This window comes from Elgaria multicarinata, chromosome 2, assembly GCF_023053635.1.
Source record: "Elgaria multicarinata webbii isolate HBS135686 ecotype San Diego chromosome 2, rElgMul1.1.pri, whole genome shotgun sequence".
In the NCBI taxonomy this organism is placed as follows: domain Eukaryota; kingdom Metazoa; phylum Chordata; class Lepidosauria; order Squamata; family Anguidae; genus Elgaria; species Elgaria multicarinata.
In genome coordinates, this window is record NC_086172.1 from 87,585,325 (window position 1) to 87,601,323 (window position 15,999).

Consider the following 15,999-nt stretch of genomic DNA (forward strand, 5'->3'; position numbering starts at 1 on the left):
ATGGAGTACGTTATTACGTGGTACTATGTTCCAAATTCAGGTAAAGGGCTGTAGCTCCATGGTAGAGCATCTGCTTTGCATGTAGAGCATCCCAGGCTTAATCCCTGGTATCTTCAGGTAGGGCTGGGAAAGAAACCCTGGAGAGCAAGTGCCAGTCAAGAGTAGATGGACCAATGAATCTGACTTGGTATATGACAGCATCTATTCACTTGAAGTCCCATTCAAATATCTGCATGTAGTGCATCATAAAAATCCAGCGGATAGCAAAGCAAACCTTTATACAGGTAAAGCAGTGTTGCTGTGAAGATAACAGATGTTCTGTTTGAGAAGCAGCCAGATGGGCATCTTGGATGAAGAATGCTGGCAGTACAGTGAAGTAGACCCTGGGTGAGGAGATACTGAATAAAAGAAGCTCTTTTGGAATGGAGAGAAACTAAAGCTGATGCCATTTTCAAGACAGAAATATGCATGAGTTGTCAAAACCTGTCACGGATATGGTGGTTTCCAGTTACTACACAGGGAAAATTAAGTTATGAAGGGACTTCTGAAACTTGGATTTTCTTGGGAGTATGCAGTTAACATTGTATACTCTACTGTTACTTACACCACTCTTACACTTTGGGTCATTGCACACCACAATTGCATAGCTCATACCTTGTTACTGTGATAAGAATACTTGTAAGGGATAATGAAGACAGGATACTTAAAGCCCAATTAAATAGAAATGTGGCACGGTTGCTATATTCCCAGTGGCTCAATCCCACATTGCTCCAGGAATGTTCATAAACACATGAGTCAAGGAGGTGACATGGTTCCTTCCTTTTTATGAGCATCATTGGAGTTGTGTGGAATTCCGCTCTGGGGAAACAGCAAACAACCTGCCTCATCCCCCCTCAAGCCTAACACATGACTGAGGATTTGCACTTTGAAAGACATCAAGTACTTGTTATTGGATGATGGGAGCTGAAGGTGGAACAGGGTACAGGTGACCCTGGCTAAGTATTTTGGAGCACTCGGTTACTGAGTCCTTTTGAAGGTATGTTGGCAGAATTAATTTGCTCTTGTCTTCTGGGTTAATGTTTCCTTTTAATAATCTTTTGGGCTACATCCCAATAATCTGGGCACTTCCAGAAGCTGCTGGGTTTTGGATTGCTAGTCACTAATGGAAACAGAGTGGTGCTATGATTCTGGAAGTCACAGTCTTCAACAGCAGAACACTGGAATGGGGATCTTTTTTGGATTCATTCTTTAAAGAACATATTGTAGAAGGGATAAACTGGAGTACTGTAACCTTATTTGACCACCATTTCTAGGTATATTCTGAGTGCTGATTTTTTCCGGTGGCTTTCACCTTTGGAGTGAAAATGCCACACATCTAATTTAGGAAGTGAATAGACTGAATCTATAGAGATTTGAAAGGAGTATAATAGTATGAGGTATGTTCTCCCAGGCAACTTTTTATGCCCCATGGTGGCCTGAGGGTTTGAATTAGGAACAGGATGCAGAGAGGTTTCTGAGAGTTGCCAGAATAGGAATACCTTTTAGGACCAAGTAGAGTATATATTAAATTTAAAAGATAAAAGCGTGGCTTTGTTATTGAAGAGCATCCAGCTGTACGTATGTTGAGCAGTTGACTACAACTCTTATTTTTAAAGTGATCAGCTATGTTAGGGTAGCTAAAATTATGCACAGCTTCTTCCTGGTACCTCACGTGTGAGTGCTTAATAGGCTTTTCTACCATTTAGGCAGAGATGTGTAGGTGAGGGCTTATAAGCCTGTGCTGCTGGAGGTTTTGGCAGGCACTGTACATATGATATTTCTCTTACCTCAGTTGGTACAATGCTTGACTGGTAAAGTTCAGAGTTATGGATTTCCGTAGGCAGAAGTGCTTTGGCATATGAGTTAAACACAGTAAATTTGTTTAGTAATCCCAAAGTAGCAGATTATTACTTGATTCCTGCTGAGCTCTCAGTTTGCCTCCCTTTTAAGCACAGTCATGAGTTTTCCTTCCTAAAACCAAAACATACATTTATTTAAAGCTGCTCATGAAGCAAGGGAAGTAAACATTGCTTTCTATCCATTTAACTGCTGGTTCCTATAGAATAAATCTTCATATTTGGTGGCTAATGGAAGACGGAAATTGTCTATCCATAATTGTCTCTTCCTTCCTTACTTTTTTTTTAAAAATCCTATAAGCAGAGTTTGGGGGGGTATTTTTCACCTTTATTTTTATCCTGGTCTTTCCAGATAAAGGCTGCCCAAAGTGACTCACAACCAAGCACTAAAAGCAATAACCAATAGCAAGAATAATAAAGAATAAATGGCACAGCAATAATACAATTCATTCTTGCTGTATGCTTAGTGTAAAAATACAGGGTGACAAGGGCAGTGCACATTGCATGAGATAAGAAAACATTCTCTAACAAAGCTGTTTAGAAAAGATAGTGTGGTTGTCTATTGATGCAGATACCATTATCAGCTGAATGTGGCATTGCCCTTCTTGGAAAAGGGTTGAGCTTCAATGGTGAACAAGCCATTTCATGACAGTTTGGGCAGAAGAAACAAGTTTGCCAGCATGTGACATCTTCAGGTCTCCTTATAATATCTGTAGAACAGTAGTTTTAAACTGTTTCCCACCTTGCTCCTAAATTGGAATAATACAAAGCTAGTTTTTAAAAGCTGAATGTCCTTTGAAGTGTGTGTGTGTGTGCGCGCACACGCACACACACACACCCAGAGAGAGAGAGAGAGAGAGAGAGAGAGAGAGAGAGAGAGAGAGAGAGAGAGAAAGAGAGAATGAGAATATTTACAGGAAACAAAAAACTAATAAGTAAAACCCATCAGCTCTTAATGACCTAAAATGAAAAACAGAGAACTGAGACATTAATTACCATGACAGGAAGTCAAAATTAAAAGTAATCATGAATAACACTAACTACAATAATAAAATAGAAAGTATAGCAGGATCACTAACCACTAGGGAAGGACTTTTTTAAAAAATGTCTTTAAGCTCCTCAGACAATGTATAGGACAATTTGGTAGAATTAATAGAAATGGGGGAAGTAGCCACTTTTCCAGGGAATCAGCATATTTCAGGTTCAGGGATTTTTGAGGCAATCTTATCTTGGACAAATGCTTCCTTTATTTCATCAAGCCATCAGCTGAGGCATAGAGCACTTCCAGTTCTTGACAGTTACAAATTTGGTTTGTACTAGGAGTTAGGTGATCAGCTCTCTGCTTCATTCTGGCAAATGTTCTGAACTCAAGAACATTCAAGTTCCTGCAATGACCATGATATATTGAACAAACAAATAACTAAACCTACTTGGACAATTCTGCCAACGAGGGGACAATGTTCCACACCCACCCACCCCACACATATTTCTTATATCTTAAACAATAATAATCCTTAGAAATGTGAGCCAGATGTATTGGTGTATAATGCCATCTAGTTAAAACATTAAATGTAAGCTCACCAATATTAAAAGGCAATGAAGAGAAAGGTCCAAAGGTCCAAATTTTATTGTAGAAGTGCTCACCAAAGGGTGAGCCAAAATCCTGTGCTCACTTATCTATAGAGAGCTCTTTCTTCGACTTTGGATCTTTCTTTCATTTTATAGAATATTCTTTTAAAATGTGGAACTCAGTTAATACATATTTTTTTAAAACCTTTGTTTGCACAAGAACTGTTTTGTTTAGAGAAGTCCTTCAGCAGTTGTTAGAAGGATCTAATTTCATGGGATAGTATATTGAAAACAAGATTATTCCTGTAAGGGTTTGAACCCTGCACGTTTCTAGCAGTTCCTTTAAACTAGGAATGGGGATTCTCGAGATGTTGTTAGACTGTGTAAAGAAACTGTATTTCCCTAAGGTAAATGTTTAACATGTTCACGTGTATTGTTTTGAAAGAAGGACTAAAGTATAAAGGGGTTAATTAACCATGAAAGGGGGGGGGAAAGTGTGTGTTTTGCTCTTGGCATGAGCCAGAACTGGTATAGTAGTGAACTGTTGTTGCTGCCACTAAGAGGGAGATGTGAAACTAGGTTCTGGTTTTTATATGTGAATGTGGAATCAAAATTGGTACAACCCAGTAGTCATTTGAACATTCTAGAAGTGTTTATTGGTACTGAGCTTGAAAGAAGATCGGGTGATGGAATGTTGGCCACAGTGAAGCTGATTGACTGGAGGGTTGAGGCTGGAACTAATATAAGGAGCCCTGGAGTGGCATTTAACAGGAGATAGTCCTCAAAGGTGTCTTTCTGAAAGGCCTGAAGAAAACACTAGCCAGAAAGATGAGCAGCCACAAGACCAAGTAACCAATCTGAGGGCATGTGAGGAAGTAGCTGAAGAAGGTTTGCAAGTGAGAAGGTGAAGACTTCTGGAGCAACCTTTGGAGGAAGAGCTGAGGCTCAAGTGTCAGCTGGTGGCATGGTTTGAAGAAAGAGCAGCTGCTGGACCAAATTGATGAACATCTTTACAGCTTCCAGTTTGTAGCCAAATCTCTTACCAGAGAGACAACTTTTCAAGCCCTCATTGCCAGGCTTGTGAGTTAATGGGTGGAGAAGCTCTTGGACCTGCATTCCAGTGGTGGAAAAAGTGGTGGAGCCAAAATCCTGGCATATTGTAGCATAAAGCTCTTGCTGGCAGTAACTAAGGAGAGCATTTCAACCTTTTAGAATTGGGTGGGGTGGGGGGTGGATGGCACAGAAACCAGGAAACCAACCAAATGATTAACGATTGGGGGAAAAGAGGTTGGGGCCGGGGGAAGTAGGTATGGCCTCTAGAGAACACTGGGAGGGCCACATTGGCCTCTGGGCCTGAGATTCTGTATCTCTGAATGAAAGCTTTCATAGCCAAAAACTGGCAGGAACAGTAACATTGTACAAGGCCTTTAAAGATTCAGTAATTATAATTTAGAAAGTTATCTTGTTTATTACCCCTTAATAATTTAAGCATAAAAAAGATTTAACAACTAAGAGGGTGTAAGTGTCATGATGAAGGTAGAATTGGTTTAAAATGGAAATGCATTCTGGAGACTAGCAGGAGGATACCTGAGGGTGTTTCTCCACATTATGTCAGCTTTAATGGTGAGATACCTTAGACATGAGCTGTTCCTTTACATATTGCCATTCACATTATTCCTCAGCACCATTGGCTATGCTGGCTAGGGCTAATGGGAACTGTAGTCAAATAACATCTGGAAGGCCACTTGTTCTCCACCCCTGCTTTAAACAAACCACATCTTTGTAGAGATGCATTTCAAAACATGAATGCAGTGGGCCTTATTTAGCACTTTGGATTTTGTGGCTTGTAAATCTTTATCTAGAGGGCACCTTCAAATGTTCAGATTTTAAGATGAACAGTCCCGATACTGACCATTATCTGACTGTTACAGTATTGCAAAAATGAATTCAGTCTGTCCATAAGCTGTGGCTTGGCATCTCCCTTATTTATGCAAATAAATTGAATTGAAATAGGCAAACCAGCTGTGGCTGTCCAGCTAATTGTGCGTTGCATGTGGCCATAGCTGCTAAACAAATTTTTCATATCTGGTTTGTATGATATAAGTGATGAGTAATGTTTCTAAGTGAATTTGTATGCCAGATAGATTAAGCTGAATAAGAACAAACTATTTGAATTTTCCATATTCTTCCATAATAAATGCATACAAGGATACTAGACCAAGAGATGGGATTGATATTATTGGTTGAGTTCTGATGATGGGCAAAACTGTGAATAGAATGGGAAGTAAGGAAAGAAATGTATTCTTTCTAGTTTTAAAGAACATGTGTCTGAACCAGGTGTGACTCCATGTTTTATACTGAACATTCTGGGAAATATTTCAGCTGAACATGTAATGCTTGCCACAATCCATAGAACACAGGGGGATATGTCTGCTGTGTGCAAAAACAACAACATCTTTGTGCAATCTAGAGATAATTATGAGTAACTGTACTGATCAGTGCTCCTGGAAACCTGTGCTCCTTGGGATTACATGTGCGACATATAAATGTATATTGGGAATCTACTGTCACTTAGAGGGCCTAATTGGCCTTCTTCCATCATGTCATCTGGCTTGTTTATGCAGAGCTAACTTGTTAGAATATGTCACCCACGTACACAGAGGCAGAGGAATTGCAACATGTTGAGACACCTATTCTGAATAAGTAAACAATCTAAGAGACTGTGTCTAGAAACCTGCTGGGTTCGTTTCCTAAAACATAGGCTTTAGCTAGACCTAGGGATTATTCCAGGCAAATGGAGGAGTTGTCCCTGCCTGCTCCCGGGATCCCCTGTGTGTCATTTGGATGCACAGGGACAATCCCGGGATATAGGCCTGGTCTAGCCATGGCCATAGATACTAGATGCTGCCTCATGGGTTTAGATCAGGGGAGGCAACCTGATGCCATCTAAATATCTTGGACTACAATCCTCATAGTTCAGAACCATTGGCTATGCTGGCTGGGTCTGATGTGAGTTGTAGTCCAAAAGAACTGAAAGGCACTAGGTTGTCTATTCCTGGTTTAGCTGATGGTAGAGACCGTTTTACTAGAACTGATTGAAGCTTTTAACAACATGTTTCCAAGGTTGCATAAATTATGTGTTTTATAACTTACTTCATATCCTAGCTTCTGCTAAGTTGGTTAATGTGTCTACAGAAACTGATTTTTGAAGCAAATGTGGAAACTGTCAAAATGTGTGAATTAAGAATGGAATAGCACTCCTTTATTATTGTGTTATTGGTTATGGCAAGTACTCAGCTGAATGTTGGGCATCTTTTGTACCAATGATTTTAACTTGTGTTGATACTGATCTTTCAAGACTACAAGAAGTCTTCAAAAACAAAGCCATGTCATCTGTTATGTTCTCATAGACATTTTCATAGTATTATACCCTTTATAATACTATGTTGCACTGCTATTGCTGAAAACGGCTTTATTAACCACTTTGCAAGGTCAGGCTTGAGTTGCCTACAGTGAAGGATTAGTTATAGCAATTTCATCCATGCAAACAGATGTTGACTTCACATCTTTGATTTTAAAAGTTAATTATGCCCTTAAAGCAATAGTGCTTAAACAACAAATGTAAGTCTTGAAAAATAACAGCAAACTTCTGCTGGCCTTGTGGCCTGATTACAGGGCCATTACACACATTATCCAGCATCACAGTTGTATAAAGTTGGAAAAGAACAGAGCAAGCCATCTTTAAAATATTCAGAGCGCAGAATAAAAATTTAAAACCCATCAAAAGCCAGGCTAAACAAGTCTTTATGGTTTGCCTAAAGTTAGGCAATGGTGGGGCTGATTTGACCTTCCTTAGGGAGGGAGTTCTAGAGTTGGGGTGCAGTCACAGAAAAGACTCTGTCTCATGTCACCACCACTCTAACCTCTCCTGGTAGTCGGACATATAACAGGGCCTCTGTAAATTTAAAGACAGGTTCATACTGGTGGAGACTAAATCCGATAAACAGACAACTAAAAGTCCAGAGTTGACTAAACCAAGTTGCTCCAACTGCTATCAAAAGTATCCCAAAAAGAGTGCTGGGGTTGAAAGGCAATTGAGTCTAAAACAGTGTGTAGAAAACAGTATTGAAAGCTTCAGACATCTCACAAAGTAATTTCAAGGAACTGAAGGAAAATATCTGCTTTTTTCTGTGTTTCTCCAGTCCATTCTAAACATGTCCTCTGATGGATGCCTGTGCAACTTGCCTTCTAAAAGAATTCAAAGCAAGAATCGACTACCTACCTAACCATTGCTTCTTGAAGGCCTTTGACCATGGTTTTCATCTGTCCAGATGTTTTGGCCTACAACTCCCACCATCCCTCACTATTGGCTTTGCTTGCTAGTGCTGATGGAAGTTGTAACCCAGAATGTCTGGAGGGCCACAAGTTACCCACCGTTGCCCTACACACACAGAAGGCAGACCCCCTTCAGACTGACCTGATTATACATTGTCCAGAGAGCGTGGCCAGTGCATGTTATCATCAAATAGGCTGAGGTAGGCCTGCATGTTCCTGCTTGCTCCTTCATGCATTCTGTACCCACTGATACTGAATGTTTGAATAGGGCTACTGTAGACTTGTTCAACATGTTAAGCAACAATTTGCTGGATTTGCCAGAGTACACTTAAAAAGAGTTCAAGTGTACCTATGCAATGCACGTCCTGTTTCCAAACATGTTTGTCGTATTTAGGCTTTTCAGCATACACCACCCACACAAAATTCTGAAAAAGCCCATGATGAAGGCACAATGGTGGACTGTAACCATGCACTGAGGAATTCCCTCTTAATACTGCATGATAGCTTTGACTACCTATCTTAAGATGGTCAATTTTTTGATAGTGTGCCAAGTTTCCTAATGTTTATCATTCACTTTGTATCCTGCATGCTTTCACTCACTTAAACCCTCAAAGCACCTTGTTTGCTAGTTCTTGAAATTTCAATTAAGAACTCATTTTTTAATTATTATTTTATTTTAGAGAACAGCATGTTTGTTCCTCTGTTGGATACATAAGTAGCTTCCTATGTGCATGCTTCGAGAAGTTAATATGCTTTAGAATACATCAGATATGGAGATAATGGATCCGTACACTTTTGTCCTTGTTTAATTGAATAGAAAGCATTGCTTATTAGATCAGTTCAACAAAAGCTTTTCAAAAAAAAGGAAGTCTCCTCTTGACCCAGTGATTGTGTTTGAAAAATGCTGACTTGCATTCTTTCTTCCTGTTTCTTCAGAACTAATTTCAGTGCAGCAAGTTTCAGAACTGGAGGGACAGAGAAAGATGCTGCTGTATCAAGGCAATGCTTCCTGTTGCTTTCTGAGTCACAAAACTCAGAGTTCTGGGAGTCATGGAAACATGTGCTTGAGTCCAAAATGTGGACTTGTGTCATGAGATTTATTAATGTGCTGCTGCTTACAGTGCAAGGTTTGAGGCTTCTCTTGAAGACTAATGCTTGAGTAGTAAAACTTAATGTACCTGATTATATAGTGGAGTCGAAAAGACTTTAGAGAAGAGCAATTGGACACAAGATTAATAAAATCATTAGAAAGCTTTTTATCCTCCTCATGGCTTCTCATAAGGTTGGTACAGCAGTCTTACCAACTATTATTACTTGAGGTATAAGATTGACTGCTAAACCATACCTACGTACCTGCATATTTCTTTAAAACCAATATAAATTGTGGCCAGTGGTGAAGATTGTGGAGAACACGTGCCTATCACAATTGGAATGTGATATATGGGTTATTTTCTTGTGTATTTCCCTCTGATGGGTGACCTTTTGAGAGGTCTGCTTCTGTTGGATAGCCTTCCACATACATAAAACGTGCCTGTTGACAGTCTAAAGCAGCCTTGCCTAACCTGGTGCCCTCCAGATGTGTAGGACTGCAACTCCCAGAATTCCCAGCCAACAAACCTGGGGGATGCCAGATTGGAGAAAGCTGAGCTAAAGAAAACAGTGTGCACAGGCATGTGGCAGTCCTAAACCTAACCTAGTGAAATGAACATTTTATTTTGATTTATAAAGCAAGGTGACTTACAAAAAAGCATCAATACATTTTATTGAAAAGATAATTCAAAGGCAAAATAGATAAATGCAACCTTAAATAGAATAGTGTAGTGGAACATTGCATAAAACTTAAGTATAATCTTGAGGCAACACCACACTGTACCCATGGCAAATACTATTAACAAATATGCTTAGTGTTTCCTGTAGCAAACACCATGCAATATGCACATGTCCTTAAATACTCAAAGCATTTGACTGTATCACAGCTCCTAGGCAAGTTCAAGAGTCTTTGTGACTGCAAATGCACATCCTTTCTCTTTCGAAAACACTGGCATAACACTGCTTTATTCATGCTAAATGTACTTACTAGGTAAAATGTGGAATTGCTCCAAACTACCACAGATGTTGAAAGATCTGCCTAAGACAGCAGCCTTTTTATATCCAATGACATAGGCTGAGTTCAGATGACATGCTAATCAACGGTTGCTTCCCATTCTGTTCCTATTACATCCCCCCCAGTTGATTAGTGTGTCATCCGAACTCAGCCATACTCTTCAACTGGTCTTCCCAATCCACAGAAAATTATGGGCTTTCTTTGTAGAATTGTTTGCAAATGAATGTTCACTTTTGTAAAAGCAGCCTCCCTCCATCCAGGGACACCTGCTTTTTAGAAGCACTGTGCTATGTAAATGTCAGGTTCTAAAGATTCATTGGGGTATATTGTGTTTTCAGATTCCACATTCTGAATTCATCATCTCCTACTAGAATTATAGAATCATAGAATAGTAGAGTTGGAAGGGGCCTAAAAGGTCATCAAGTCCAACCCCCCGCTCAATGCAGGAATCTACCCTAAAGCATACTTGACAGATAGTTGTCCAGCTGCCTCTTGAATGCCTCTAGTGTGGGAGAGCCCACAACCTCCCTAGGTAACTGGTTCCATTGTCGTACTGCTCTAACAGTTTTTCCTGATGTCTAGCCGGAATCTGGCTTCCTGTAACTTCAGCCCGTTATTCCGTGTCCTGCACTCTGGGAGGATCGAGAAGAGATCCTGGCCGTCCTCTGTGTGGCAACCTTTTAAATATTTGAAGAGTGCTATCATGTCTCCCCTCAATCTTCTCTTCTCCAGGCTAAGCATGTCCAGTTGTTTCAGTCTCTCTTCATAGGGCTTTGTTTCCAGACCCCTGATCATCCTGATTGGCCTCCTCTGAACACGCTCCAGCTTGTATGCCTTGTCAACTTACAATATACATCCCAATCCTGAAGTACTACTTAGGTTGTAGCTAACATCCAAGTTCATTTTAAAATGGAAATGCCAGGCGCTACTGCTAATCCAGGTCTTCACATCTGTACCTAGTTCTGCAGTGTGACCCATCTTGATACAGAGTGCTCTCTCTCTCTCTCTCTCTCTGTTTTTAACTCCTTTCTGAATTTGGGTTTAGTCTAGCTATTTGGCTGAGGTTTGTGGCAACTATGCAAGGCTTCACTCCTGAACTGCAAATTGTTAAGAGATTGCCCTTCTGAGATTAAGTTCCCTTTGCTGTGTTTTTGTTTTAACTTTCAGCTGGTTATTACATTATTTTAGATGAATTGAATAAATGGGTAGCAGTTATCTTCTCATCTATCCACTTAACTTTACCTTGATGCTTTGTTACCAATACTGAGACTCTTTGTCAGCTTGGACTTCCCCTTCTGCTTGCAGACTGCCTGCAGCCACTATATGCCACTGTTACACACTACATTCCATGTACAATGACCACTGTTGTCTAGCTTCAAAAGCTGTTCTCTTTTTCGTTGGTATAGGCAAACATCCCGTGTCTAAATTCTTGATGTAAAATAGAAGCTATGTTGTAGTCCAGAGACTGAGGCAGTTGCACTTGCCATAGGGGAAATACTATTTTTAAACTAAGCACTGTTATTCTGATCATAAGGAATCCCTGGCCATGTCTGTAGTACTTCACCAGTTGTTCGCTATGTAACCAGAAAGATGTTCTGTCCGTGCAGCCAACTGCAGTCGCCAGTCTCTTCTATGTCTCTTCAATAAGAAAAACTGCCCAAAGGCAAACATGTTCCCATTTCTCTGCAGTTGAATTGTTAACCCTGTACTTGCATAATAGTCTGCCGCTTTTGCTGTTGTAGAAATTTTGTACTGAACGCCAGATTTCTGATGCTCTATCACTAAGGGTTGTGATAGTCACGTGGCTGAAGTATACGAGCGATTTGAGTTGGGGAAATCTAAGTTGGGTGTTTGCGTTGCTGGCCAAATCATTTACTCATGTCCTTTACAGGACTTTGAGGCCTCTCTCTCTCTCTCTCCCCCCCCCCCTCTCTCTCTCTGTCTTATTTAGGGTGGATTCACATATGCAGTTTCAGATCAGGCTTATTCTAGGCTGCAGGATGCTCTCTACCTAGAATACCTTAACCAAAACCACCACTGAAATATTTCAGGGCCCTTATGAGACTGCCACAACCTGAAGAGAGACTGAAAGAACTGGGCATGTTTAGCCTGGAGAAGAGAAGATTGAGGGGAGACATGATAGCACTCTTCAAATACTTAAAAGGTTGTCACACAGAGGAGGGCCAGGATCTCTTCTCGATCCTCCCAGAGTGCAGGACACGGAATAACGGGCTCAAGTTAAAGGAAGCCAGATTCCGGCTGGACATCAGGAAAAACTTCCTGACTGTTAGAGCAGTGCGACAGTGGAATCAGCTACCTAGGGAGGTTGTGGGCTCTCCCACACTAGAGGCATTCAAGAGGCAGCTGGACAAGCATCTGTCAGGGATGCTTTAGGGTGGATTCCTGCATTGAGCAGGGGGTTGGACTCGATGGCCTTGTAGGCCCCTTCCAACTCTGCTATTCTATGATTCTATGATTCTTTCCAAACTTCTACCTTGAATGGGTCCAGTACATGGTTTGAAGGCATGTGTAGCATTATCCTTACCTTAGATCTGTGTCTAATCAGTGCCTAGATAGGAGACTGCCTAGGAAGCCTATGTACATTGCTGTGAGTCAGATTATGATGGAGGATGAAAGAGATAAGTGTGAAAATGACTACTCAGAGCTAGGCAGGAAAAGAACCTCAACCATTCCCCATTGTCTTTTACCGACACTGCAAGTTAGTGCCAAGCCTGTTACGTGGCCTACATTCCTTTCAGACTTGCATGTTTGCCTGACCCCTTGCAACTTTGCTCTGGCATTTCTAAACTCTCAAAGACCAGATCCTTAAAAATGTTACCTACAACACAGAGTCTGTGAAAATTGTAGCTGCATCCTGGTTAGCCTGTCCCATTCCTGTCAAAGACTGACCACAGCACACAGGTATCATCTCTTCAGAAAATTAAACTATACACCCTAGCTAATCCCAGGTATACAGGATCTTGTCAAGAGAAAGGACCCTGGTGACCTCTAACACAATAATCTGATCAGTGTAAAAGGCATGGGCATAAAGTGTTTGTGTTGTGGGTTTGAGTGTTTATGGTGTTTATTTTGCTTTTAATTGCTCATTAGGCGATAAAGCCCTTGATGGCTACAGTAAGAAGAAGTATGTCTGCAAGCTCCTTTTCATCTTCCTCCTGGGGCACGATATTGATTTTGGTCACATGGAAGCTGTGAATCTATTGAGTTCGAACAAATACACAGAGAAGCAAATTGTAAGTATGTCTCATCCCTGCATAGTGACAATGATGCTGTTCAGACGACATGTTAAGTCATGGTGGTTAAGCATTTTGAGGTAAACATTATGGCTTAGCATGTTGTGTGAACCATGACTTACTGTGTCGTGTGAACATGATTGCTACATAACCATGGTTTAAACATGCTCACTAACCATTTGCTGCAAAAGGGTTAGCGGCCTAACCATGGCTTAGCAGGCCCAGTAAAATTACCATTTCATGTTAAACTCTTAGATGAACTGTAACAGATCAATAAAAGAGCTATTCTTCCTTTATTACTTTCATGTTTTGTACATAACTGAGAGATGTAGTGGTTTCTTCTATATCAGCCTTCCCCAACCTGGGGCTCTCCAGATGTTTTGGATAACATAGCCAGTGGTCAGGAATGTTGGAAGTTGTAGTCCAAGACATCTGGAGGGCACCAGGTTGGGGAAGGCTGCTCTGTAGCACTGGTCTTCAATTGGGGAACAACTTACTACCTTACCCAATGTTGTTTACTTTAATGGTCCCATGGCTATATTTTGGGGAAGACTTGCAAAGGAGAAGAACATGGAGTGGAAAATGGCCAATTATGGGTGAAGGGGAAGTACAATATAAGATTAGATCCCATTTTGCAGTTTGATATTAAAGTGGGTCCTGGGGTCTGGAAAGGCTGAAGCCCACTGTGCTACAGCTTTGCTTAAGTTGAGCTTTTGCCAAATTTGCCAGTTGCTCCAACTCAACTAGAAATCCAGCCACTGAAAGAGGTGGACTTACTATTAATGCATTAAATTATATTGTCCAGAGACAACCATGGCAGAGAGAGTTTTATTAAAAGACAAAACAATATTGAAGTCAGTTGTTCCCTTGGGTGGTTAAATGAAAGCGTGGATGTCTGTTAAACTTCCTTTTATGGGGGCGCTCTATTGTGGGCCAGTTATCTCCCCGTGTGATTTCCAATTACCACTTTAATGAGGAAAAGAAGGCCTGAAACACTGACCTGAATGCCAGATTAGAAGCCTCATAATGAATAGCTACCAATATTGTAAGACTTGGAGACCCTGTTCGACAATCCATGGGGGTTGTCAAGGCTGTGCCGGAGCAAGCAAGCTCCCTACTGCTTGACACTTCCACACGATTTGTAAACCTCCCAGAGACATTTGTAAACCGCCCAGAGAGCTTTGGCTATTTGGCGGTATATAAATGTAATAAATAAATAATGATTTCTGGTTTCCAAAACAACTGTGCTCCATGATGTACAAACCTGGAACTCTAGGTTGTTCAGGGAATTTAACTCATGTTTTGTTGTTGGGTTAAAACTCTGAGTTGTTTCCCCCTGAACAACCCAAAGTGCTGGGTTCACATGTCACAGAGCACAACCGTGGGATGGGACATTTTGTAAGCTGGAAAGAAAGTGGAAGCCACGAGAGTTTAAATGCTTATGCTTGTATAGAGTTTGATTTTAGATGTGATATTTCAGGCTCATAAACTGATGGGACTTTATTAAAACTTTATTTTGACAAGGTCTATGTAAATATGGTTATACTGTATTTCTAACTGAAGTCTCTTGGGCCTATTTCTATACGTTATTACAATGTATGTAAACATTGTTATAATTTCTTATTGCAATGGTACAATAGAGAGGTTTTGAAAGCCGAGTATAATTATATATTGTATTTGTATGTAATCTTGAATATTTGTACATATTAGTCTGAGTCCTGACAAAGGTTCATTGTTGGCTCTGCACACTGGGTTATATATTACACTCCCCCACCCTAATAACCCCCTCACATCACCCATTACACAGTAGTTGTGAGAGACACTAGGGTTGAGCAGGGGCTTTTACCAGCCTCCTTGAATGGCACTCTCATTACGCACACACACACACACACACACACACACACACACACCCCAAACAATTTCTACTGTCTGAACTCTCAGCCTCTAATATGGGCTTTTCATTTCAGCTCATGTCAGATTCCTCTCTCTATGCAGCTATTTTTTATAACGCTTCTAGAGCCTTTTGGTCCCCTCACCTCAGTCTCATTTGTAGTGTAGAAGGAAGAAAAGGGGGACAAAGGAAGCTAGTAATGTCAAATGGGCAAAATCTTAATTATGCCAAATACAATGCTAGGTTACTGACAGCAATTTATCTGACTCTCCCTTAACAACAGTCTAATAGGCTTACACTTACATGAAGGGAGATTATATTGAAAGTATCAAATAATCTGGGAATGCTTGGATGCAATTGTTAAAGTGAAAGCTGGGGTCTAAAGGGCTGTATGCCTGGCTGTGCAAGAAATCACAGGGTCTTCTCCAGCCCTCCCTTCCCTCTGCAGAGCATTGTGCCCTGAAAAGCTGCTCCTGAATTTGTTGTTGTTGTTGTTGTTGTTGGTGGTGGTGATGATGGTAGCTTTGGAGGTGTGCGCATTGTAGTGTGGGGGATGCAGATGAAAACAAAAATCCCCCTGCATGTAGAAGTGCTTTCCACTCAGCTGATATGACTTCTTAAAACTGTGTTTTGATATCTGAACGTTCATTCAGCACTATTCCCACCTTTCTAACTCATTTGAATTTGCCTTTACTTGTATCTAGGGGAAAAATTGTCTACTTCATAACATGTTGGAGTTTTAACATATGGAGATTTAAAATGTAATAAAGAAACAAAAGAACTGATAACGAATTTGCTGACAGCAGCAAGGTTGATCATATCTAGGAACTGGAAGGTGCAAGGAGATTATCAGGTTGAGGACTGGTATAAAGAGATTTGGGATATTGCTATAAATGATAAATTGACATGCAATATAAGAATAAGAAAAGGGATAACAAAAACAAATAATTT

General features: G+C 40.6%; 1 protein-coding gene across 4 annotated transcripts in view; it reads left to right on the forward strand.

Moving 5' to 3' along the window:
- AP2A2 (adaptor related protein complex 2 subunit alpha 2) overlaps positions 1-15,999 on the forward strand; it is an 81,304-nt gene that overhangs the window by 19,043 nt on the left and 46,262 nt on the right. For all 4 annotated transcript variants that reach the window (XM_063117108.1, XM_063117106.1, XM_063117107.1 and 1 more), the window contains exon 3: positions 13,015-13,157. In XM_063117108.1, the coding sequence (XP_062973178.1) occupies positions 13,015-13,157 (143 nt within the window). The remainder of the gene's footprint in view (positions 1-13,014; positions 13,158-15,999) is intronic.